The 23,865-nt window shown below is 45.8% G+C and overlaps 4 protein-coding genes across 4 annotated transcripts; 1 reads left to right on the forward strand and 3 right to left on the reverse strand.

The window, feature by feature from the left end:
* Window positions 1-2,288: 2,288 nt before the first annotated feature.
* LOC8051847 (ubiquitin-conjugating enzyme E2 variant 2) lies at window positions 2,289-7,622 on the reverse strand. The gene is made up of 4 exons (XM_002435467.3): window positions 7,545-7,622; window positions 5,872-6,020; window positions 5,638-5,763; window positions 2,289-3,548 (listed from the first exon to the last, which is right to left on the reverse strand). The coding sequence occupies exons 1-4, from the start codon at window positions 7,567-7,569 to the stop codon at window positions 3,408-3,410; spliced, it is 441 nt and encodes a 146-aa protein (XP_002435512.3). The 5' UTR covers window positions 7,570-7,622; the 3' UTR covers window positions 2,289-3,407.
* Window positions 7,623-10,854: 3,232 nt separating this feature from the next.
* Window positions 10,855-12,358, reverse strand: LOC8051846 (zinc finger protein 511). The gene has a single exon (XM_002435466.5). It carries the CDS (start codon window positions 12,122-12,124, stop codon window positions 11,501-11,503), a length of 624 nt encoding a protein of 207 aa, XP_002435511.2. The 5' UTR covers window positions 12,125-12,358; the 3' UTR covers window positions 10,855-11,500.
* A 174-nt stretch (window positions 12,359-12,532) lies between these two features.
* Window positions 12,533-19,471, forward strand: LOC8051845 (epimerase family protein SDR39U1). The gene is made up of 6 exons (XM_029972525.4): window positions 12,533-12,639; window positions 13,090-13,196; window positions 13,301-13,383; window positions 13,468-13,589; window positions 17,038-17,184; window positions 18,904-19,471. The coding sequence occupies exons 1-6, from the start codon at window positions 12,615-12,617 to the stop codon at window positions 19,326-19,328; spliced, it is 909 nt and encodes a 302-aa protein (XP_029828385.1). The 5' UTR covers window positions 12,533-12,614; the 3' UTR covers window positions 19,329-19,471.
* Window positions 19,472-19,634: 163 nt separating this feature from the next.
* Window positions 19,635-23,549, reverse strand: LOC8051844 (anamorsin homolog). Its single transcript, XM_002435464.5, has 8 exons — window positions 23,418-23,549; window positions 22,877-23,032; window positions 22,260-22,394; window positions 22,111-22,178; window positions 21,893-22,004; window positions 21,672-21,797; window positions 20,995-21,110; window positions 19,635-19,883 (listed from the first exon to the last, which is right to left on the reverse strand). Exons 2-8 carry the CDS (start codon window positions 23,028-23,030, stop codon window positions 19,770-19,772), a joined length of 825 nt encoding a protein of 274 aa, XP_002435509.2. The 5' UTR covers window positions 23,031-23,032; window positions 23,418-23,549; the 3' UTR covers window positions 19,635-19,769.
* Between the last annotated feature and the right edge of the window lie 316 nt (window positions 23,550-23,865).

Raw genomic sequence — 23,865 nt, forward strand, 5'->3', positions numbered from 1 at the left:
TGTGTTCTTTGTTTGCTTACAATGTGCACGGCACACAGCCAGACAGGAGAGGGCAAAAAAAAAAATACTTTGGAGGTACAGTCTTTCTCAATAGTATAGAGCCCACCGCACGTGTGGCCGGAGCGGGCTTGCTCCCATGCAGCGGCGTTCTTTCATCCGCGCTCGCTGGCTGCAACATTTTTTAGAGCGAAGGGGAACTTCGTTCTCGCTCTTTTGCACCACTTTGTTATCGAGGCAAGCGCGACGCGAGAGTGAAGTTCCACCTTGCTCTCAAAAATCTCGCAGCCAGCTCTAAACTTTTGAAAAAGACAATAAGTAATATAAAGCCCGAAATATTGTTTGTAGAGTACTTCAACCATAGCTATAAATAAGGTTGTTTTTTTTTTGTTTTTGTTTTTTTTGTTTTTACAGACTGTGTTTTTGAGTTAATGGGTTTTAAAGGGCAACTCCGCTCAATTCCAAAGATTCCGGGATAACAAGTGATTTCGAATTAAAAAGCCCTAGTAAAAGACACTACGTCATTTGCTTCGCGAAAAATGAGATATATATTTTTAAATCTAATTTTAAACACGAGCGGAAATCGAAACCGAAAGTTCGGCTCCGTCCGGCAACATTGGCTTCGGGCCGCCAAGTACATGGCCATCACGTGGTACGAGATGTCACGTGATCCTCGGCCCAACGACGGGCGGGATGAGGGCGGGCGTGCCGCGTGCGGCAGGCGCGAGTGTCGTCTGCACCGCACTCTTCGCCACGTTTTGGTGTCTACGGCATTCGACGATGTCTGCACAACTGCGGCATAAGTCTGCGACTCTGTGCACGTGGTGTCCATAGTGTGGACGAAACTCCGAGAGGCAATAATCACAAACGGTGAGACGACGACGGTGGTTGTGACGCGGAAGACGGCGGTAACGGCCGGACCACGGCGGGCGGTTGGTCTGCTTCCAAGAAGCGCACTGCGCAGGCGCGTACGCCAATCACGTGGACACCGCTGAGCGCCGAGAGGCAACGTTGCTGACGTCATGCGCTGCGCTCGATCGGAGAAGTAAAAACAAGCAAAAGGGGGCCATGGTGATGACGTTTAGCTCAATGTTGGCTCCGCCTATGTCGTAGCCTTGACTGCGCTGTTGGTTGCGCCTGAATTCGCCCGCTCGAGTCAGCCGATTTCGGCAACTTGGCGAGTTGCAATGTTTGCCGGACCGTTTAAGAAACACTTAGGCAGAACTGCGTCGTAATATTTGACGTGTGGTCTTCCTAGGCGACACTGAAGAGGACTGCACTGTTTTTTCAAAACCAAAAATGAAGCAGAGTTGCCCTTTAAGTTATAACCAATTTAAACGAAAAAAAACAGAATCTGTGGTTCTAAGGAGTCCGAAGTGTGTGAAAGGGTCTTAAAGGGATGCTGAACCAAAATTCTGATTTTACAAAATAAGCTTGCAGATGTGTTCAAGAGGGCGCCGTAAAACAACGAAACATTACTCATATAGCCATATCTCGAGCGGATGGTTGTATCTCTAGAAAATAAAGGAGCGAATGAGGGAGAATGTTGACGTCATCTTATCGCAGAAGAGTTGAGAAGGAGAAGAAATGGCCTCGCTCCCTTTCCTCTCTGCGCCCTCGCGGAGTCCAAGCGAAAAGAGGAGGAAATGAGAATCGCGAGGTCACGCATCTTTCGGCCTTGTGCGAGCGTGCTCTTCTTTTACAAAAATATGATGATCCATTGGATATACCGCTTTATGAGCGACGTTTTGGGATTTGTAGCGTCCCGCCTATCGATTCTGCGTTTTTTTCTGAAGTTCGATTCTCGGTTCAGCACACCTTTAAGCGCCTGAATTGTGATACTGTTATTTTATGGAAGAAAGTAATTCTGGCTACAAGTATTGTCCGACCGATTTCCTAGGAGAAAGAAACCACCCAGGGCTCAAACACTGTACAGTCTACTCTCGTTAATTCAAAATCTCTTAATTCAAACTTTCGGATAATTCAAACTAACGTTCAGGTCCCATCCTATGCGTCTCTATGGGAAGAAACTCCTGATAATTCAAACTTTGCTTTATTGAAACAAATTTTCGGCCCCCCTCGAGTTTGAATTAATGAGAGTCGACTGTATTTTGCACTCTGGAGGCCAATATGGATCCTAGGTGCTTCAGAGGAAGCCTCGCACTAACGGTGTGTGGAGGCTCAAATCGACACTGCCAACGTGCAGCTTGGGGTAGGCACACCCGCAATAGCAGATGCAGGAATTTACTAATTAGCACAAATGCCTCCCCCACCCATTTATGACAATTCCATAGTTGAGAACACTTTATTGTATTGTTCCCTCCATGCAGACAGGCTTTACAAGCACTCCCTTTATTATCCTAGCCTCAAGAAACGAAAGAAAAAAAAAAAAAAAAAACACAATGCGGGACCCAGGTTTGGGCTGGCATGCAATTTCATTCTTCACAAATCCAAACAAAAATAATTCCACAGTTGCAGCGACACTGTTACACTCCTCGCATACTAAACACGACCGAGACAGATGTCCAAATAGAAAAAGAAACAAACTTTTTGGATAACACGACCTTGATAGCCTTACCCTTCCAAGCAGCAGCATTTGCAGTGGTGCCCTCTCGCACGTAAAGCATGACAAGGAAGTGCAGCTGAATGGTAGGACAAATTACCCCTAGCCCAAAACGACATGGCCCGATTTGCATTTGAGCAAGACAGTGTGCCCTGCTGTCCCGAAAACGACGAGACCTCAGACCACAGCGTTCAAATGTGGCGACGTCTCCACTGTCACCTGTAAGTGCTGCAGATACACCCGTGATAGCTACTACAAAGATCACACAGCCTGAATTAACAAAGGCAACAGAGTCAACAGGTAGGCCAAAGGTGGCAACCCAATTTACACCATCCCTTGTCATTTCATAGTGTACGCATGGCCGAGGCAACGAAGAATGAAGAGCCCTAAGCCACATGTGCAGGTTCGCTGAACCATGCCGCTGCTTGTTATTTCGAAAGGGTTCCACCACCTGCCGCCAAGAGGTCACCTGTTCCTCACTGCCCGGTCCCTTACACCAACTTCCTTAGTGCACGAAAAAAGGCTTCCATTCATGCCCCACGAAAAAGTGATGCGTAAGTTGTGCCTTCTTTGTTGTCTTTTCACCACAAAAAAGCGACAGGTGCTTGGATTGTATGAAGCACTGTATTGTTTGTTACTCCAGCATAGAAATGGACAAGAACCAAGCATAAAGAAATGGAGATAACGGGCACAGCGCTGCAGTAGGAACAAAAGAGGAGCATGAACTTAGACAAGAGGGGGAGGGTAAGAACGGCCTTCATTGGGGCAAAAAGGCACACAGAAAAAGCAACCACAGGTGTGACGAGAACAGAAACAAGGAAGGAAGCGGGGGCCAGGGCTGTTGTTTCTAGAAGCTGGATCCTTCAGGGGGCTGCGTCAACCTCAGGTTATCCTTGAGGGTCATGGCACGCCTCAATTCCGTCAGAACCGTCTTGATGGAATAGCTCCTCTGCCAACGGTTTAGCACCGGAAGGGTGCGCTTGTCCACCTGTGCAAGCAGACACGCAACCTTGTTAAGTGCATCACGTCACGCTCGCCTAACACATTAGTCTCCACATTTTACAAATCGAGACTTATTCTAGGACCATACTGATGTTTTGAATCCCATAGCAACACCTGAGAACTATGCTCCAAGCATCACCTAATACCACGGCCATGGCAGCCATTCGCCCACTCATGCCATCCCATGCAACGCTTCTTTATGCGCTAGTTGCACGTCGATGATGCCATTCTGTTCTGTACAGTTATGGAAATACAGGCAATCGTTTTCTACAGCATCAAGCAAAAGGATCGATGACCATTTGAAGGTACCGCATAAACTTGTTTGTGAATGTATTGGGCTAAGAATTTGTACAGAGATGGCCGAAGAATGTTCATTATGGGTATAAAAATTTCACTGAACAAACTTACCCAAGTAAAAAGTTAGAAATGAAAAACTTGAAATACCTACCTACAACGCAGTCTGCTAAAGAAAGGTGTCTGTTTGGTGCAACAGCCAACAGATGGAGGCACGTAAGATAGCAAGCAGCTAGCAGGCAGCCACGACGGGCGCTTCCCTCGACGTCGGCCATACCAGACAATGTTTCTGAGCAAGAAGCAATGCGCTCTTTTTGTGCACAAATTGTCGGTGCATGATTATTTTAGTCTAGCAATAAAACATTTTAAAAATTAAAACAAAACAAGGACAACAAAACAGATGTGTTGTCTTGTGCATTTCTTTTTCTACAGTTACTTTTGACTACATGTCATTGTCTGCTTTGCACTGTCTGGTTGTACCGCATATCTTGTCTTGTCTGCATCTGTCATCTGAGCTTTTTTGGGGTGTGAGTCATCTTCATGGTTCACTTAACTCCCAATGAGTGAGTTGTTCTCTGGTATGGGGAGTGCCAAAGGACGAAAGAGGTCCACCGACATTTCCAGGTGGAGTTCCAGCGGCGACCTCCGGGCTGCCTATAATTCTATGAGGTGAGGTGCACCTCAACGAGAAAGGAGATCTTCAAAACAAGCCATCGACAACAGTGGCGTCATCACCGAAGCCGACGATGAAAAATGCAGTTTTCTGTGCCTTCACCACCTGTCATTGCGCCAATCAGACCAAAGGTCTGATTGGCGCAACGACATTTCAAGTTTTTAATTTCGAACTTTTTACTCGGATAAGTTCGTTCAGTGAGATTTTTATATCCTTAATGCACGTTCTTCGGCCACCTCTATGCAAAATCTTGGCTCGATGCAATCCCTTTGCTTCATGCTATAGATAGGACCTGCCAGTACATATTATGTTCCGGACGCCAATGTGCAACCTCAGTGCAAAGGAGGCAATAAGACACATCCGAAAATGACGGGCGTGGAAATCACGGCACTGCTTTTTCTATCCTTTTTAAACTCTCCGGGCTAAAAGTTATTACACACCTAAGTAGCCTGCCAGTGTCACGTTGCTCCTATCAATTCCCCGAGGTACACACATGTGCCCAATTAAGAGCCTTTTTTAAGCGGTTACAGCTTATGGTTGCGTCCAACGTCAAAGTCGGGTTCAATTAAAATGTACATAATCTCCGGTCAGATTCATACTTTATCTCACTATACTCGTTTTCACCTCAAGAAACGTTGTAAAAAAAGTCCGGCTCCTTGTGAAGCATTACTAGGTTCCCCCTTTATGTAGAGAATTAAGATATATCTTACCTTATTAAGACGCACACGTTTCAAACGCCAAAAGCATCGCTTCTTCCTCCAACAACAAATCCTGCAAGAACTACTTAGTGCAGTGTATGAACAATGCGCAAAACTGCTCTTTTTTTTTAGGTGAAAACGACTCTAGCTGTGCGCAGGGCTACCGAAGGTACAGAGACGAGAGCACAACCCAAGCAGTCGGAGAGGAGGCAAAAGAGGAACTCCCCTCCTCTTTTGTGTACCCCCCCAGATTAGCCAGCTATTCAAAATTCCTAAAAAAGTGCCTTTCCTCTCCCCTACCCGTGACTATCCCAGCACTGCATGCAAATAGAGAGACAAAGTATACCGTAGGTGCTTTCCCAAGCAGCCAAATACTGGCCTGGGACTAAGGTAAAAAAGTGGCCACTCACGCTTCCATTGCTCTCATTGATGCCTCCCATCTTGATCTTGGAAATGAATCTGATGCTGGGTGGCTCGTCAGGATACTGCTGTCCGCATTCCACTCTCAAGCTGTAGATCCTATTCTCGTACGGGGTCTGCGCAAGGAACAAGGCCAGTTCAGGAACAAGTCGTCTCCGGCAACATCACAGACGAGTACAAACATTAAAACGTAAGATAAGCGAGAGTTCAGTGGGGAATCTCACCCTAGGGGGGCCGATGATCATGCCGGTCCAGTGGGTCAAGGTCATGTCACAGTCGTCCTCGAGGCCCCAGCTGATGGTGCCATCACCAACCCCTTTCTGGCCTTGCTCCAGTTCTTCCAGGAGGCGGAAGTTACGAGGAACAACCACTCCTGGCACGGCGGGCGACGCAAGAGTACACATTAACGACCGGGGTTGCAAGAAGCCCAACTCCACTCCATTGATTCAGAGCGCTTTTGCGAGCACCTTGTTATCTGCACCTTCCGCAGCGAACCCAACTATGCTTTATGCCGGGGAGGGAAGCCCTCATCCCACATGCACAGCCCTTACCTACTATGGTTCCCCAAGCCCCTTGCAAGCAGTAGTACATTAATACTTTTCATTTTTTAACGAACAAATGTTGGTATAGTGAGGAATTCAATCAACTGAAGTAAACGGATAGAGGGCAAGGAAGATGACAGCTAGCCATCTTCTTTTATCAATGCATGCATGAAACAAGGTTTTCTGGATCCTGGAGGTAGCTCAAGTCCTGCACTAAACTTCAAGGCAAGATTGTGCATGTTGCTTCATTGCATCTGTCATTCTTAGCGCAGACTTGCAGCTCAGTTCATATAACATGTCTCATTTGAAGCGCAAACTGATAGTGCATGCTTGTTTTGCTTTTCTTATTTCCCCTTCCTTCTTTACGAACCCTGTGTAAGGGATGACAGTATGCTTAAGTAAAAATAAAATAAACAAAAATAAGATCTCAAAGTTGGAGGGCACCCAAGAGACTGCAAGGTACAGCTTGAGTAGTAGTAAGAACCATTTTTGGGGCAATACCTTTGCACAAGGGCCACGGCTGAGTCTACAACTAACCAAACCCCCATACAAGCGGATTACTTAAAGTCACGGATATATTCTAGAAACACGTTATAATCGTGCTAACAGCGCACACAAGCTATTCGAACCATGACCCGTGACCGGCGCTATCTAATGCCAAAAGATAAAATCTGGGATCATCAAACCGGCACGGCACAATCTTTCTTTCCTCGGGCTCACATGGAAGCATCGCGACGCCACTTGTCGGAATTTCCGTGGGTCTCCCCGTTAAACGACCACCAATGATGTAGGGTCGCAAGATAGAGAAGCGAACCGCGCCCGGCTCGCCAGTAACCCGGCTTGCCAGTAAGCGTCTTCTGAAAAAGACAGAAGAGCACACGACGGGACTTTCGCTTCGAATATGTCCCGAGGATAACGACGCACTAATGCTGTCTGAATAAAAAGCACCAGGTCGTATTGAGCGAAGAGGAGGAGTATGCCGCTGGTGAAATTCCGGTCATAGTTCTAGCCGCCATCACGGAGCACAAACTGCACGAGATTTTGTTACATTAGACGGAGCTGCTTTGGGAACCGGGCCGACCACCATCCCTGCGCGACCCAACTTAGATGCCAGCAGTATTCGCTACTAACAGAAGAACTCGATCTTTGCGAAAACTGTCACAGCACGCACAACCAAGGAAAATGGCTGACGCAGTTTTTTGTGCATCTGATCGGAGTCGATAGAACTGATAAAGTATGCTTAGAAAACATCATGCGTGCCTCGTGGAGAACGTAAAAGTTCGTATTTTCAAAGATAATAAAGTGCGTCACGCGAACAGAACACGGAAATTATGATAGATTATCGGAGACAGTACCTGCCCCGCCGGTGCAAGCCGCCATGTTGTGTGCAGAATAATTGTGCGGTGGTTGCCGGGCTGGAGAGCAGAACAAATCAACGCGTCTACGGTCTGCGACGCAACAGACAACATGAAAACATTTGGGTCCCAAAGCATATAAATTATTTTTTATTTTTGTAGATATAATTCAAAATATTGACCAGTTTGTTTCAATTTTTGTAACTTCCAAACACATCCGCGAAATTGGTTGAACTCGGGCGGCTACTTCCGCCACCTAGCCATAAGTGGCAAACGTAAACAGAATATGTGTGCGTGCGTGTGTGTGTGTGTGTAAGTGTGTGTGGGTGGAAAAAAAAACACGCACACATCACGGCTCAATATTTTTTGCTGATGCAGTTTGGTTCTTGATGACGTGTACGTTGTTTGCGCCTTACTATTAGCTCTTGCAGGTTAGGAATAGCAGGACAAGCCCCTCCTTCAAAGTTCTCTGCTCATCATGCTTTGGCTTGGCAGCTCCCTCCTTTCCACTCGCCTTCTCTCTGCCCTTCACTCTGTAAAGTGGGAAAAGTGGAGGTCTTTGTGTGTGTGTGTGTGTGTGTGTGTGGGGGGGGGGGGGGGGGGGGGGGGGGGAGCTTGTCTTGTTTTTTTGCAACAGACTATAGGTCCTACCTACGAGCCAACCTAGCCTGACCTAGAGGGTCTCCAGGTCGGAAAAGAAATTTGAACAAAAGTGGAAAGAGCAAAGTGTATGCCAGCCCCTAACATCCACCTGCACGGAGGTCGTAGAGTCTGGTATGAGCCAGCTGAACTTGTAACGACTCGCCCAATAAAAATTTACCTACCGTACTCTCTGGATTACTGTAAACAACTTAATTTTCGCAAGGACCTAATTTTCCGAATTTCCCAAATTGCCTACAATTCGCGAAAAATAAGTCCCACGAACAATTCCGGTGAAATGTGAACAGATTGGAATCTATATTGATATCCCACCGCGTCGCGAAAATTAGAACTCGCGAATTATTACAAAACTTCAGCTTTGACCTGAATCGCGAAATATTGAGCCTGCGAAAAATAAGTCGTTTACAGCATACACATTTAAAAGTTGAAAATTTATCTGGTGCAGACTCTGCAAGGATTTGTTTGAAGGCTGTACATTATCACCAGACAGAAGTAGTGTAATTGTGGTGGTCACTATGTTTTAGATCACTTGGCAACAGTTTAGTGTGTCAGTGTGTTTCCCTTACCCTCAATGCTTTTGTGAATGACGACAAAGAGGACAATGTAGGTCAAGCTTAATAATAAAGAAAGCTCTGGGATTAGGTGATGGGAGGGCACAAACACCTCCTCACTTCGGTTGTGAAAACATTAAAGGACCCATGAAACGAATTTTGGACTGGAGTAAATCAATTTATATTGGGATTTTACTAATAGCACATCGTTCAGTGGGCCAAAAGAACAAAGGTAGAAAGTCAGAAGCCTGACTTTCGCTACGAAAATTTGCAAAACATAGCGGACTATTTCGTACCTCCTTCCCTTCGTAAACTCTCCGCCTTTTCACTGCGATACATCCGCGGACCCCGCAGCGCGTCATCGGGCTACTAGCCAGCATAACCGGGCCCCCGCAGCGCGTCACCAGGGCCCAAGCGCACGTCACACGACACCGGACCTCACTTAATCCCTTTACCCCTAAGCTGACATTGCGGTGGAAGCTACGCGCTTGCCGGACCAATCAGCCGTCTCCCTTTCATCACCTGACCTCATTCTCTGCGGGTCGGTATGCGCGAGAGAGCATGATCACGTAGAAATTGTGTGGCTGGCCCAACGAGCACGTAGCTTCCACAGCACTGTCAGCTTCGGGGTGAACGGGGTGGGGAAAGCAACTAGTCGGAATTTTGAGCGACGGGCTAATCTTCTAGGGGGACAATAGCTGTGATCGGCTACACAAGCGAGATTCCGAGCAAGAGGGGACTCCCCCCTTTCCGACCTCTTGAACTGTTTGGTACAATGCGCGATTTATGAGTTGAGGAGGAAAGCTAAACAGAAAAAAAGTTGAAAAAGCGTTTCATGACTCCTTTAATAATGATAAATAAGTGACGGTCGAATCTTTCAGGAAACACGATCACAATGCCCCCAAAACCAAGTGAGTCCATGGCATCCTTGGAACTGGGCATGAGCGTGCAAAAGAGCTCAAGTCAAAGCATTCCGAAGGACTTTGTTACTGGTGGGCAGAGTGCGAAGATGTGGACATCTGCAGAAGTCCCGAAAGAAATTCTGGCACAAAAGGAAACCAGAAGACAAGATGCAACGACTTGGACTTGACTTGGAATAGAAGAAAGAGTTGCTGCTAGGGTTCACCAACAATGTGAGGCAGGATGCTCGGTATCTATGAACAGAATCAGGCTGGTAGGCTGTACCTATAATGATTGCAAATTAAGGACTATCCAGAAATATTGTGGTGTGTACTGGTGCAGATTATGGAGTAGGCACACGCTATCGGTGCAAATTTAGTTCCTGGAGTCTATACACAGAGTTTGGACAAAATTCCGGAAAATACGGCACACTGCCATTAGCCCAGGAGGTACTGTAAACAGCTTTTACTAAGAATTATTCAAACAACATTTGAGTCCAACATAAAAAGAAAAAAAAAGAAGCTTCATCTCAAGGTTATAAAAGGTTTGCTATCCCTCTATCAAGGTTCTCAGGCTTTAGACTCCAGTTTATGCATCCACTGAGGACTAATAAGTTTTGTTAAAAGGAACATGAACACCACCACACTGTCCTCGCAACACTGGGTTCTGCTGATAATGCCCAAACAAGCAATTTCTATTTTAGCAAAGTGTACTCCAAATCTTTAGTGCGCCCGGTCCACGGGCTTTCATACTCAGTTTCAGCATACCGTGCATGCGTTTCAGCATGCGAACGCTACAGAAAACCAATCAGGGCACTGGAACGTGACAACATACTACTGGAGTGCACTCGTCCAGTACGGAATAGACACATACTACCGTCATGGGCTGTAGCTCTTGCCAAGTTAGACTGAAACGGCGCATAGTAACATACAGTGATAAGCCTAAACAGAGACTAAAAAGGCAGCTATAGAGGGAACTTTATCGGTTACCTTATTACAACAGGCAACTGGTACATGAGTGCCGTAAGGTTGAAAGAATAATTCAACCATGTATCTCATGGGCATGCCAAACAGATCAATATGTATGTTTCCCTATACTGTCAGAAAATAAATTTTGGAGATGTCGCCTTTGCATAAATCTAAATGACTTTGTATAAAATATGTCAGACAAAGTACCGTTCTAAAAAAAAACTTTTGAGGTATACAACAAATACTGCCTTCTTCACCATAGATTCATTCATCTCGAGTTTTAGTATATACAGCTCTTTTTCTCCTACTTTAAACTACAGTTGTGCATGCAAATCTTGTGAGGTTTAAGAACTATCAGTGTGCTTGATACCCCATATCTTCAGTGTGAATATATATGCTTTGCACATGACGTCATCCCGTCAGCTCTCTGGCCACCACCAGAGAAGAGGGAAAGGAGGAACTCCCCTCTCACCGAGACTCCCTTTTGTGTGTCCCAGATGTGCCCAGAAGACGTCGGTATTCTCCCTCTAGAAGGTTACAGAAGATTAACCCATGACTCAAAATTTGTTTAAAAGCAGCTTCCCACCTCACTTCCTTAGTGGTGCGAAATGAATGATGCGAGTTCAATGCAAAGCATGTATAGCTTACATTCCATCAACACCCAGTTTCTGTTTTCTGGCTGTTTTCCAGAAATTCAGTGTTGTCACATCAGCCTCAAGAACTAAATGCTGCCTGCTTGCATGAAAACGTGCTCTGGACAGTCAACTTGCAACAATAAACAGCACCAAGACAACAAGGCAAGGAAAGAAGTTCAAGCAACCGTGTGATCCGGGGTACCATCAACATGTTCAATCGCAATGCCTTCAAATTCTAGGCCCTACATATCGCTCAAGGCATCTCGCACGTCAGCCATGGAGATGTCCTCGGTTTCACGTTGCTTGGGTGCAGGCCTCCTGCGGTGCCACGCTGGCACAGAGCCCCGGCCGAAGCACACATGACTGGGAACCGGAGCTTGAGGCCTTCGGTGCGCGCTGGAGGAGGCGCGCGAAGAAGCATCGCGCGGCAAGAATCTGAAGTTCGCTGGGTACTTGTGGCACGATATCGCGTGTTCCTTCCTCTCCACAGCGGTGGCGAACAAGTCCGGGCATCCCTCGACCACGCACACATACTTCGGGATATCCGCGGGTCTAGCTGCGAAGATAGGGTCGTGCGTTTCCGTAATGTGCAGCTCGAGCAGGTGCGCCGTGGGGAAGGATGCCCTGCAAGAGGAGCACACGCTGCGGTGCTTGACGGCGTAGTGGGACTCGAAGTCCTGCACGTTGTCGAACTGCTGCTGGCAGCTGCACTGGAACTCTGGGAGAACACGGCGCAAGGCATCGGGGTCGCAGTCGTCGTCGAAGACGCACTGCTTGGAGCGGAAGCCACAAACGCTGTCACCATCCAAGATGAACGAATCGCTCGGACTGAACAGGACGCGACAGTCCTTTACGTCAACCTCCATGATTCCTTTACCCGACTAACGATCTAGCCCCGAAAACACCACAGCGCAAAGCAGCACTTTCCGTACAAGACCGTTTAGAAAGGCGCTCCGTCGGCTCCGTTGTCAACGTTTACAGCTACAACGCTACAGGGCTACATCGTTACGAACACCGCTTTATTTGTAGTTTCGAAACAGCTCAAAACACACTCGCGCGCGTCGCGCGCCGAACGCTGAATCCACAGTGGCTGAATCGGCCTCCAGGATTCAAGCAATTCAAGGGTGATTCCCGGCGATGTTGATTGTCAGCTTCGTACCTGTGCTCGTCAATCCGAATTAGACATAAATATACTTTGATTTTAGCCTTAAAATGATACAATAAATGTTCAAAATAAACTGTGTAATTTATAACTCCGGATGTGCTACCGGAAGTGTGGGTGAATAATCAAAACAAAACTTCAGTCCCCCGGTGCCCTCGGTGTGCGATCGGAAAGGACTGCTTGAAATAGGAAACATGGGGCTACAAACTGCTGTTATCGGTACGTAAAACTAGGCTTGAATTGCATCGATCAATGCAAATCAATGATCGAAAGTTGTCAGAGCTAATGTACTTCATTCGGCGCATTTTGTTGTGAGCATTCAATGTAAACCAAAAGAGGATGACGGGGACTTCCTTGGCATAAAAGTCGGCGAGGCAGCGAGTACTGGGGTGCTATGTTGCGCTTTTTGCACTCCCAGGAGACTTGGAAGAGGGAAGTGACGTCAACGACTAGAGCAAATGAAGATTGGATGTTGACAGAAGAAAACAAAATCGACATCCAATCTGCATTTGCTGCGTTGTTGACGTCACTTCCCTCTCCCTAGTCTCCTGGGAGTGCAAAAAGCGCAACATAGCCCCCCTGTACTCTGTAGAGTTTGGTTTGCACGCGTGAATGCAGTTTCTCCACTGCGTGAGTGATGCGTTGTGCGATCGTTATTTGGCGTTTCAGGTGGCGGCACGGGGTTCATTGGCACAGCGCTTAAAAATGCCTTAACGAAGCTAGGCTACGATGTACTGGTCGTGTCACGAAAGCCGGGCGCCAACGTTCTGACATGGGTAAGACACTCCCATGTTGTTTTGCAAAGATGACACTTGCCCGTCATAGTTACAAGTTAGTACACGAGAGAGCACTGGGGATAATCCTTTCTCAATACCTGCAGACCAGCTTGGTGGAAAAAGGGTTGCCTCCCTGCTCGGCAGTTTTTAGCCTGGCTGGTCAGAACGTCTTTGACCCCACAAGAAGGTATGTGCAGATTTACTTGCAAAAACAGTGCTGTCAATAAAAGGCAGAAGATGTAGGAATTATAAGCTTTCTCTTCTACCACAGGTGGACGCCCGGGTTCCAGCAGAATGTTTACGCAAGCAGAGTGGAGACCACCAAGGCTTTGGCCGATGCTGTTACCAAGCTGGAGAAACCACCCGAAACGTTTATCACTATCTCGGGTGTAGGCAAGTCCTACCAGCTTCAGAAGAACATTGTGTTTATGTATGAAATCCCCCCCCCCCCCCCCCACACACACACACATATTTACTGGGTTTTTGTTTTTTTTTCACGGGAAGAATACATTCCCAGGCGAAAATTTCTAACTGGGACCAGTTGGCACCTCAACTGGTTTCAACTGGGACTAACTGGTCCCAACTGGGAAGCAACTGGGACTAACTGGTCCCAACTGGGAATCAACTGGGACCAATGGGAGTCCAACTGGGGCCAGCTGAGGGGTCAACTGGTTTGAACCATTCCCAGTTGGGAGTCAACTGGTTTGACTCCCAGTCCCAGTTGGGAATGGAGTGCACTGGAACCAGTTAGGAAAGTAACTGGTTGGAGCGATTCCCAGTCGAGCTTCAAATGCCTTTCCCGTTCCCAGTTAACATTGGGCAACAATTTGGACAAGTTGGGGGTGTATTGACCTTTGCTAATGAAGAAAACGAAAAAAACTAACATTTTTAGATTTATACAAATAGGGAATTTTTAATTACTGGGGTACATTTATATATTTATAAAAATAATATAAAAATTTTAATTAACTAAATATTTTTTTAATTTGAAAATATAATTAGTGACAAAATGTGTTCACCTAAATGAACATTTAGTGCATTATTAAAATATTTATTTAAATACCAACAGTATTTTTTTTTTTCTTTTAATAAATAAATTTATCTTTTGACTAATCAGAGCTAGCCGGCCGCCGTGGCACGCGGGTGCGGATTAGTGGTACGCGCTGTCGACAGATGGCGCTGCCTATGCTGACGCCGGAGTCGGACGGACGCGGTAGGGAAGGGTCGCCATCGCCCAAGTTGGCGTCGTTATGAAAATGTCAAAACTACAGCTGCGCTTCTTTGGACCTAACCGTACACACGCCATGGTGGCGGCGGTGAACTTCGAGGATGGAACGATGCAGTTCAGCGATCGGAGGGCACCCAGGAAAGACCGGACGGAAGAGAACACGCCGCGGAGAGCACAATGGCGAAAATGGCGGGAGGTCTACCTCGAAAATGTTCGACTGTTGTGACAGAGATTGCAAGGTGGGAGCGCTACCGCATCTTATCAGGACTTCACCTGCGCAACGCAGGATCACGGGTGAGCAGCTTTCTTCACGCGATGGGAAGAGAAGCTGAGGACGTCTTCACTAACAGACGCCAGCGGCCGATCTTCCTTCATCTCATGAATACCACCTCTGAAAAAGCGATTCAACCGTCGCAAGCAAGTGGCTAAACCCGGAGCGTGTACGTCACCGAACCTATTTAGTTTCATTCTCCAAGTTTTTGACAATAAAGTCTTGTCAACCTTCCATTTTGTGCCGTGTTTCATTGTTGCTGGAGTTGGTACCAACTCCAACTGGGACCAGTTGGACGACTCCAACTGGGACCAGTTGCAACTGGGAATTGTTCCATAAACCAGTTGCAACTGGGACCAACTGGTCCCAGTTGGACAACTCCAACTGGGACCAGTTGCAACTGGGAATTGTTCCATAAACCAGTTGCAACTGGGACCAACTGGTCCCAGTTGAAAATTTTCGCCTGGGTTGTTTTCACGTGATGTCACTTCCCCTATTCGCGACTCCAGCTAACTATAGGGGGCGCGCTGGTCAGGCAAAATAGCGGACGAAAGGAGGTTGTTTTCATCATTCAGCACGCGGACCACCATAAATTTCTTGCACTGTAGCGTAAAATCAGTGTCACATATTATAGCATAGCGATTTTTCGACGGTAGAAAGCTTCTTCTAATCAGTGCGTAGGAATGACACGGTGGAAGCATAAAAATAATTACTGGAAACAGTGTTTGTTTCTATCTTGCCTACAAGAACCAAGCGGTGATAGCAGACGACAGAGTCAAAACAACCTCCTCTTTCGAGCTACGCGGCATCGATTTCGCTGGCGTCGCCAATAACCGCCTGCCGGCCGCCATCAGCAGGTACTGAGAAGCGGACGCCACCGCCGCTCGTAGGCTGCTCAGTTACGACCTTGCTATGGCCCGTGTATCGTGCGTATGTTACAGCATCCACATGCATGACTGCAACACAAAAGTTCCCATCCGAAGTGCAGGATCACTGAACTGAACATTTTAACTAAAAAGATTCATAAAATGCATTATGCAAACCGGCAAGGCTCATAAAGGTCAGAAGGTTGTTCACCGCTGGCTTAACCACTGTGGCAAAGCGCACAGAATATGGACACAAGGTTTCAGCAATCCACGTATTATGGAAGACACATGTATTCCTTACCAGTAATGGAGCAACGATCACAGAACACAGTCATTGTTAAGGTTCTTCAAATCCTTCCAATGTATGCGTGCAAGCCAGAAGCTCCGGTGTTTCTCGGACAGCAGTATTGTATGCTCGAACTGTCGGTTTATTACTTTCTACGAATAATGCAGCCTTATATTTGGGATTATGCTACTCTCCTTCGCGGAGGACTTGCTTCTGCTGCAGCAACCAAACATCGCACACGTAGGCATTGCGAACGCTCATTCTCAGCCCAAATGTAGCGCCAGCAGTCTGAACCGGATGCCACAGTTTCAGCACTAACCATTATTTTATTAAAAAGCTATAAGCGATTTGCTGAAATTTTTACTTGGAAAATAATGACCGACAGAGCTCTTAAACACATGGAGCTCTATGGCGCCAGTTACCGAAAACGGGCAAAAACGGGAAAACGGGCCATTTTGCCATTGAAATTTCCAGGAATTCACTTGCAATTTTAAGTAAGATAACGGTTAGTGCTGAAAGTTTGGCATCTGATTTGGACCACTATCACTATATTTGGGCACAATATGAGTTTTCGGTGATGCATAGTTTATTTTTGCAATAAAAAAAAAATGCCCTGCAATTTTTTTTTTTTTTTTTTTTTTTTTGTGACACCTTGTAGATTGCATTTAGAAAGCAATGTCAGTCTAGTGTCAAACAAACTCCAACATTTCAAAAAAAGAAATATATATATATATATAAAGCCGGAAGTTAGTCTGCTTCAGTGGGCGTCTGGTGTCTCAGCTGTAGAGGAGCAATTTAGCCAGTGCGGTACAACCGCTAGTCTGGGGTCTTTAACGTGCACCACGCAGTAGTGATACACAACCGCATGCCAGTACAATGCTCATCCAGATCGAAATGGGCAGGGATGGGGGATTGAACTCAGGATTTGCAGTGCGAGCTTTCACTCCTCTTGCTCCCAGCTGGAGTGAACTAGCCCACTCGGCCACCAATCCCCCCATGTCAAAGAAATTGACACACTGCTCTATCCTGCAGAGATTGTAACTAGATAATCGCTCACATGCTGCATCTAAGTATCCAAGATGCATCAACCAGATCACTTTCTTCAGTGTGTTGGAGTAGGTGACTTGCTCTAAAAACCATTGGGAATTTTGTGGACTTCCGGTGCACCGAAGAATAGGTTGTTTTTGCAGGCTACTACAAGCCGGATCCTGTGGCAGAGTACACCGAGGAGAGTCCAGGGGGAGACTTCGACTTCCTCTCACGACTGTGCACCAAATGGGAGGCGGCTGCCCAGCTACCTCCCAGCGTCAACTGTCGCACCGTTATTATACGTTCGGGTATGGAAATGTGTCCGCTTTGTCAGTCGCTGCCTAAAAAAAAATTGAGCTAAGTCAGCATATTTTTTAATGCAGGTAAAAAGAAAAGCGGAGTCGCTCGCAGTAGCTAGCATTAATTAAACGTAATATTGAGTCGGCAAGCCACAGAAAAGCCAGTGGCACACAAATATGCGTATTCCTGAAGCTTGTCACGCTTTTCCGACACGTTCATTTCTTCGAACATCCCAATCACGACGGTTCCTGTGCATGTGTCTGCTACCACTTGCAATGTGCAATACCGGTACTAGAGCCACCGAATGTCCCAGAAGTACCCCATTCCATGCAATCTGCCTGGGAAGAAAATAAAGCTTGTCAGTCAAATTACTCGCAGCCATATAGGTTCCAGCAAAGTTGTTCAAGCTACAACATTCTATACAGAAACATTAAACCATTCGCAAATCTTTGTAGAGGCGAGGCATACTCGCTCATATTGTGTCCTGTCGGCTGCAAACACTTCTTTTTTTTTTTTTTACCGTCAACTTGGCTCACCCTTATACAATCTTGTGCGCAACAAAAACGAGGACAAAAGCAGAGAAGAGGACACAACAAGGCGCAACTTTCAACTGAATTTTATTGAAAACGTGTTCCGGTATATGTAGTCTCAACCATCGTTACAATGACAACAAAAGACAAAAGTAAAGGAAAAAAAAAACACCATGACAGAGCATAACTGGGAAACAACACTATCTCGTTCTCAGGAAAAACAATTCCTTCTCCGATAATGCAATCGACGGCATAGCAACACACGTCTCCTAAATAATCAATGTGCTCGGCTTCTATGGTTTCGCGTGTTACCGCTGACTTGCATTTCCCAATTTTTACGCATTCGTCCAACAGTGGGGTACAGCCGCATGTCCTGCAATGCAAGTCAAGAAAGCCACCGTTCTTTTTTTGCACGTTGTTATTGTGCTCGCGAAGCCGATCATTTATGCAGCGCCTCGTCTGCCCGACGTAGTGGCTGCCACAGGACAACGGAATGCGATAAACCACGCCATCTGTACAGTCTCTTCGCGAGCACAATAACAACGTGCAAAAAAAAGAACGGTGGCTTTCTTGACTTGCATTGCAGGACATGCGGTTGTACCCCAACTGTTGAACGAATGCGTAAAAATTGGGAAATGCAAGTCAGCGGTAATACGCAAAATCATAGAAGCCGAGCACATTGATTATTTAGGAGACGTGTGTTGCTATGCCGTTGATTGCATTATCGGAGAAGGAATTGTTTTTCCTGAGAACGAGATAGTGTTGTTTCCCAGTTATGCTCTGTCATGGTGTTTTTTCCTTTACTTTTGTCTTTTTGTTGTCATTGTAACGATGGTTGAGACTATATGTACCGGAACACGTTTTCAATAAAATTCAGTTGAAAGTTGCACCTTGTTGTGTCCTCTTCTCTGCTTTTGTCCTCGTTTTTGTTGCGCACAAGATTGTATAAGATGTCAAACCAACTCGCCCAAACAACCACTCTTCTTGGCTCACTCCACTCAAATCCTTGGCGCTTTGAATGCTCATGCACTCTCGTGCGAGTAAGCCTTGTACGGCAGCTCTCGTTCAATGTCAGTTCGAAGCTTGTACATCCAGCAATGGCAAGTAGGAGCTTGGGAGTTGCGACCCTTTGGGGCTGTCGGATGGCGCCGCCTCGAGCTTACCCACACTCTACCGATGCATTTATGCTGTGTGCAGGCGTGGTGCTGGGCCACGATGGAGGCATGATCCGGCAGCTGTACTGGCCCTTCTTCTTCGGCCTGGGCGGCCCCATCGCCGACGGCAAGCAGTTCCTGCCGTGGGTACACATTGACGACATTGTGGGCATCCTGGTGCACGCCATGAGCACCCCGGGGCTCTCGGGGATCCTCAACGGGGTCAGCCCGCAAGTGGTCACCAACGCAGAGTTCACGCGCGAGCTCGCCAGGGCCATGTGGCGCCCGGCTGTCCTGCCAATGCCCAAATTTGTGCTCAACCTGGCCTTCAGTCCGGAGAGGGCCATCATGATGACTGAGGGACAGAAGGTGATCCCCAGGCGCACCCTCGAGTCGGGCTACGAGTACCGGTACCCCGAGATCAGGGAGGCCTGCCGAGAGATTGCCTGGCATCCGTGGAACCGCTAGTTTGCCTCTTGCCCACCCCCGCATGCCTGTGTCACTGCCAACCAGACGTCAACTAGAGACTCTGTCTAGGAACGTTAGCCTAGGATACTGTTATGACCTTGAAAGATTCTGAATAAAGTCTGCCTGCAGATTTTTGTTTTGTTTGGGGGTTGTATGTTTGTATTTTGCTACTCTCAGTTCTTGGGAAGGACTTCAAGTGTGCCACGCAAGATGATGCTCTGGCAGAACCCAATTTGACAGTTCTTATTAAGGGATTAAGGGTAAGTACCGCTTCAATCTGAACGGAACAAACAAAACATGCAGAGGTGTAGGCCACATCTCTTTATTTAGAAAACGCTGCTCAGCAAGGCTACTTTCCTCTACACAGTTCCTCGCCACACAGCCCATTTATTGGATAAAATGTTCACTAAGTGACCTGTCCCCTCACCATTACTAACACATCTAGGAATCAGCTGCCAGCTGGTCTTCAGACAGGACAATTTTTTCTCCTGGCTTGAATGCAGGCAGGCCTTTGTACGGGCAACTGGCACACCGGAAAGCGTCGCCCAGGTAACACTGCAATTGGGAACAAAAATGCTTCAGGATGGTGTAATATAACCCCCAATAAAAATATTGCAAAAAAAAAAAAATCTTTTTAGCACATGAACACTGCCATTAAACTATTTTCACATCTTCCTACCCTGCTTGGCTACTCCTCGCTTCATTTTTGCTATAACAAAAATGGCGAAGGCATTTCAGAAATGTAGAGGGTTTGCAAGTTTCATATTTCACAATTGTTATTGCCCTTCAAATGTATTTTTTATGATTACAAAAGCACTACGCCATTGATTTCGAAGTATTTGAAACATCGGAGTTAAGAAATGTTGGTGACAAGGTATCGGGCCCCCTTCTGGCTTTCGCTTATTACTCTATGCGGTGCGCCCGACTTAGCAAAGGCACCAGCAAGGAGGAAATTTTTAACAATAAATCTTGTTACTTTTTCATATACAAGGGCTTTAGCCAAATCCAGACTCTTCACCGAGTTCTCTAGAACATCATGCCATGCACATTACAAATTCCCTTTTTCCCTGCCAAGTTCAAACACCCTCTTCCATTGATGAATGCAAGTAAACTAAGTGGTCAGCCTTTTAATGCATGCAGAAGCTCAAACTGCAAGGAAGCTAATCCTGCAATAAGCATCAATGGGACAATGAAAATAAACACCTTCCACCACAAAAGCAGTAGCATAACTTCAACTAAGAATGAAAATTATCCCAGAAAACATCAAATAAGGGTAAAGGAACACAAACAATGTATACATTAAAAATGGTACAGCTAGAAATAACAGGAAACTTGCTAGACATATTGCAAACGATTTGACTGCTGTGAGGCCTTCATTTTCACAAATGGAGATATTTCAGACATTTAAGAGCTGCATGCACAATAAGTGAAGTCATGCTGTGCTGATAAAAAAAAGAACCGAGATAAAATAACTGCAATGAAGCAGTCATTTTACCACATCAACATAGCTGCTAGCATAATAACGGCAGACGTAAGTGTAGGCAATCAAAAATGGTCAAACCTAGCAGAAAAAGTTGCAGCTCATACTGAAAATAAACAATGCTTGTTGGCATTTTTACTGTACTGCCTAAAATTATCAAGTGATGGAACTGAACAGTAAACTCACATTCCCACAGGAAGATTTAGGCTGAACCTTGGCAGCTGCCTCTTTGTCAAGTTCCTCAGCCAAGCCACAAGTACAGTTTTTGCAGGCCTTGCGTTTCTTCTCGCCTCCACAAGACGCTGTTCGAAAGATAAGCTCAAATCAAGACCAGCTTTATGAAAGCATGCTGCATAACACTCCGGTGTTTGTATTACCTTGTTTATGAGCTTGACGATTTATCGCAAACCAATAAAAGTTGGTACAAGCAATAAGGGCACCAAATCCAACAGTGCTTAACAGCAATCGGAACATGTTCTCCACGATAGAATTATGCTCTCCCAGTCACATAAGCCTAACTAGGCAGTAACAGTCTTCTTTTTACATGAGGCTTGCATGTGATGTCACTGCACCATGCTGGTGCTAATTCTCATTTCTTCTTTCCAAGAGAAACGAATTCTACGGTGCCAAATGTATGCTGTAGAAGGTACAAGCTCAGCAGCAAGGCCTCCATAATGGCCACTGGTGCGACGTCTATGCAAGCCATGTACAGCTGCGACACCACCTGCCCCAAGGAAGTTACTGCTACTCGGTAACAAATGTGATTTATCAAGGTTGCTTCTAATGAACCATGCATGATTTGTGTAGACAATAACTAAAGCTTTGCACAAAGTTTTCTACAATGTGATTTATAGAAAACAAACCTTTAAGTGTACTTGGGTCTGGTTTTTTGAAATCTTCCTCACTGATGAGCTGGTCTGGATCAACAAGCTCCACATCTCTGTCAAGCACGTCTTGTGCAGAGAGCGACCAGATTTTGCTTACATCAGCTGAAATAAAGGCCAAGTCAATTACCAGTGGCATCTGCTGCTTGTAAAGAGGAATCCATGCTATGACAACACATGAAACAAATTGTGTTTCCTACCAGAAGATTTCTGGTTGCTTGAAACAGCGGAAGAAAATGGCAGCTTTGAAGAGGAACCCATTTCGTAATTTGGCTTAGAACACTTGATTTCCACAAGATCAGTGCTTGAGCCCTGTGTAAACAAAGAAACTATTTATAGCTGAGCTCGAGTTTAACAACCTTCCAGAAGCTCATAGCGAAACTACAAAGTATGTAGTAATTGCTGCCAAATCACTTACCATAGAAACATCAACATAGCCTGAAAGCTTCAGGTTATAAACTAGCTTATCGCAGTCCAAATCTGTTTCTGTAAAGTATAAAATGACCATTTGTATATGGATATAGTTCCAGCTAGTTATTTTTCAAGCGCTGTGAAGAGTATACATACTAGTAAGTTGCAGAAATAGTTTTCCGTTAGGTTTCAGCAAACTCAGAAGATCAACTAAACAGTCGGATGTTGGCCTCATGTCCGGTGTCACAGCTCCAAGGAGCACTGCGTCAAAGCTAGAAGTTTGATGATGTGCTGAAAGTAAGAACAAAATGGAAATGGCAGTTGTAGAATGTCTGACATCCGTACTCTATTTGTGGTCCCTAGTCTTACTTTGCAAGTAAAATATTAAGGAATTGTCAAGTGCGCGAAGAAGTAATTAGAGACTAGCAAAAGGGTGTTTTTGACCACGGTACATACATTCTTGAAGGGTCAGGCTCGTGTGTTGTTTTCCACAACATTCCCGTCCCACCTTCCCCAAGAGGGGATTCCTCCTAAAACTGTTTAGTCTAAAATTCTTGTTTTTAATTACCCGTAAGTCTAGCTATAACGTCAGCCTGCGCTGCAGTCCAGTTGGCCGCATGTCCACTTTGGTTTGACGTACTGCCTAAACCAAAATGTGGACGTGATCTTCCATTCTGGCCCATCCACACAGCGCGGAATTAATTCCCACCAAACCGAGAGCACGGTTTTCTAGGAATGGAACTTTCACTTTCCACCAAGGGTGCGGCACTCACACTTGCCAAGCTGTTGCGAGTTCTCCACTTGGCAAAGTTTGTCATCTTTCACAGTTGCTTGAATCCTTCTGACGAGCTCGGTCAGCACGTCCGCCTTGACCTGTCCGTCCCACAAGATGAGGACCCTACTGCCCTCTTGTAATCCGTAATCCATGCCTGAAAAAGAATACGCATCCCTCAGAGCATACTTTAGATGACGAAAGCTTTAGATGTGATACTCAGTGATACTTTAGATGACGAAAGTATTCCGGGAATTTCGACATCTACAAATAATTTCTAGCTACTCAGCGCTAACACCTAAACCCGCGCAATATAAATTTAAAACAAAAACAACAACAAAAAACAGGAAGAAATGTATAATAACCGAGCCTGAGGCACTAATGCCTACTGTTTGCAATGCGTAGTAGAGTGGTGCGCATGAAATGTTTTCCTTGAGCGCGTACCGTCCATTGCATGACTCCGTTTCATCGTCCCAAGAACCACAAACGATAAGCCGCAGCAAGATTCGCCTTGACACATGCATATGATTAACAGAACTTACCTCACGAATGATCTTCACGAAATTGTACAGAGAAGAACCAAGAAGGAATTTAGCAAGGCACTCGCTCACGCGTTGAGGCGACGAGTCCTCGGCGTTTCTTGGGTCGGAGTTTGGATCGGACTTTGGATTGTTTTGGCTCTCAGTGAGTCTGGTCTTCCTGGCGCCGTATCCATCAATTTCAGTGATTTCAGTCAATTTTTATAACCTACTAGTCAAACGCTAAAGTAATAAGCTTCACACGTAGTTTTTTTTTATATTTTAGTCAATTAGAAAATAAACAATGTTCTCTAAGTTATTTAAAATATTAAAGAAAAAAATTGCGCAGTTTTGGTTTGAGAAGCTAAGTTTATGAGCAAACGTGAATGCGTCTAGGTTAGGTTTAATAATAATAATAATAATAACAATAATAATAATAATAATAATAATAATTTTATTTGCACTTCCAAGG

This window comes from Ixodes scapularis, unplaced genomic scaffold, assembly GCF_016920785.2.
Source record: "Ixodes scapularis isolate PalLabHiFi unplaced genomic scaffold, ASM1692078v2 PGA_scaffold9__187_contigs__length_104089568, whole genome shotgun sequence".
NCBI lineage: Eukaryota > Metazoa > Arthropoda > Arachnida > Ixodida > Ixodidae > Ixodes > Ixodes scapularis.

Coding starts and splice junctions, on each gene's coding strand:
- LOC8051847 (XM_002435467.3), bottom strand. CDS start 7,569: ATGGCGGCTTGCACCGGCGGGGCAG. Junction 6,021..7,544: donor GGCTTGCACCGGCGGGGCAG/GTACTGTCTCCG, acceptor CCGCCGTGCCAG/GAGTGGTTGTTCCTCGTAAC. Junction 5,764..5,871: donor TGATCATCGGCCCCCCTAGG/GTGAGATTCCCC, acceptor TTCCTTGCGCAG/ACCCCGTACGAGAATAGGAT.
- LOC8051846 (XM_002435466.5), bottom strand. CDS start 12,124: ATGGAGGTTGACGTAAAGGACTGTCGCGTCCTGTTCAGTCCGAGCGAT.
- LOC8051845 (XM_029972525.4), top strand. CDS start 12,615: ATGGGGCTACAAACTGCTGTTATCG. Junction 12,640..13,089: donor GCTACAAACTGCTGTTATCG/GTACGTAAAACT, acceptor TTGGCGTTTCAG/GTGGCGGCACGGGGTTCATT. Junction 17,185..18,903: donor CACCGTTATTATACGTTCGG/GTATGGAAATGT, acceptor TGCTGTGTGCAG/GCGTGGTGCTGGGCCACGAT.
- LOC8051844 (XM_002435464.5), bottom strand. CDS start 23,030: ATGGATTACGGATTACAAGAGGGCAGTAGGGTCCTCATCTTGTGGGAC. Junction 21,111..21,671: donor AGACCCAAGTACACTTAAAG/GTTTGTTTTCTA, acceptor TCTTTCGAACAG/CGTCTTGTGGAGGCGAGAAG. Junction 19,884..20,994: donor CTAAATCTTCCTGTGGGAAT/GTGAGTTTACTG, acceptor TCCCAATTGCAG/TGTTACCTGGGCGACGCTTT.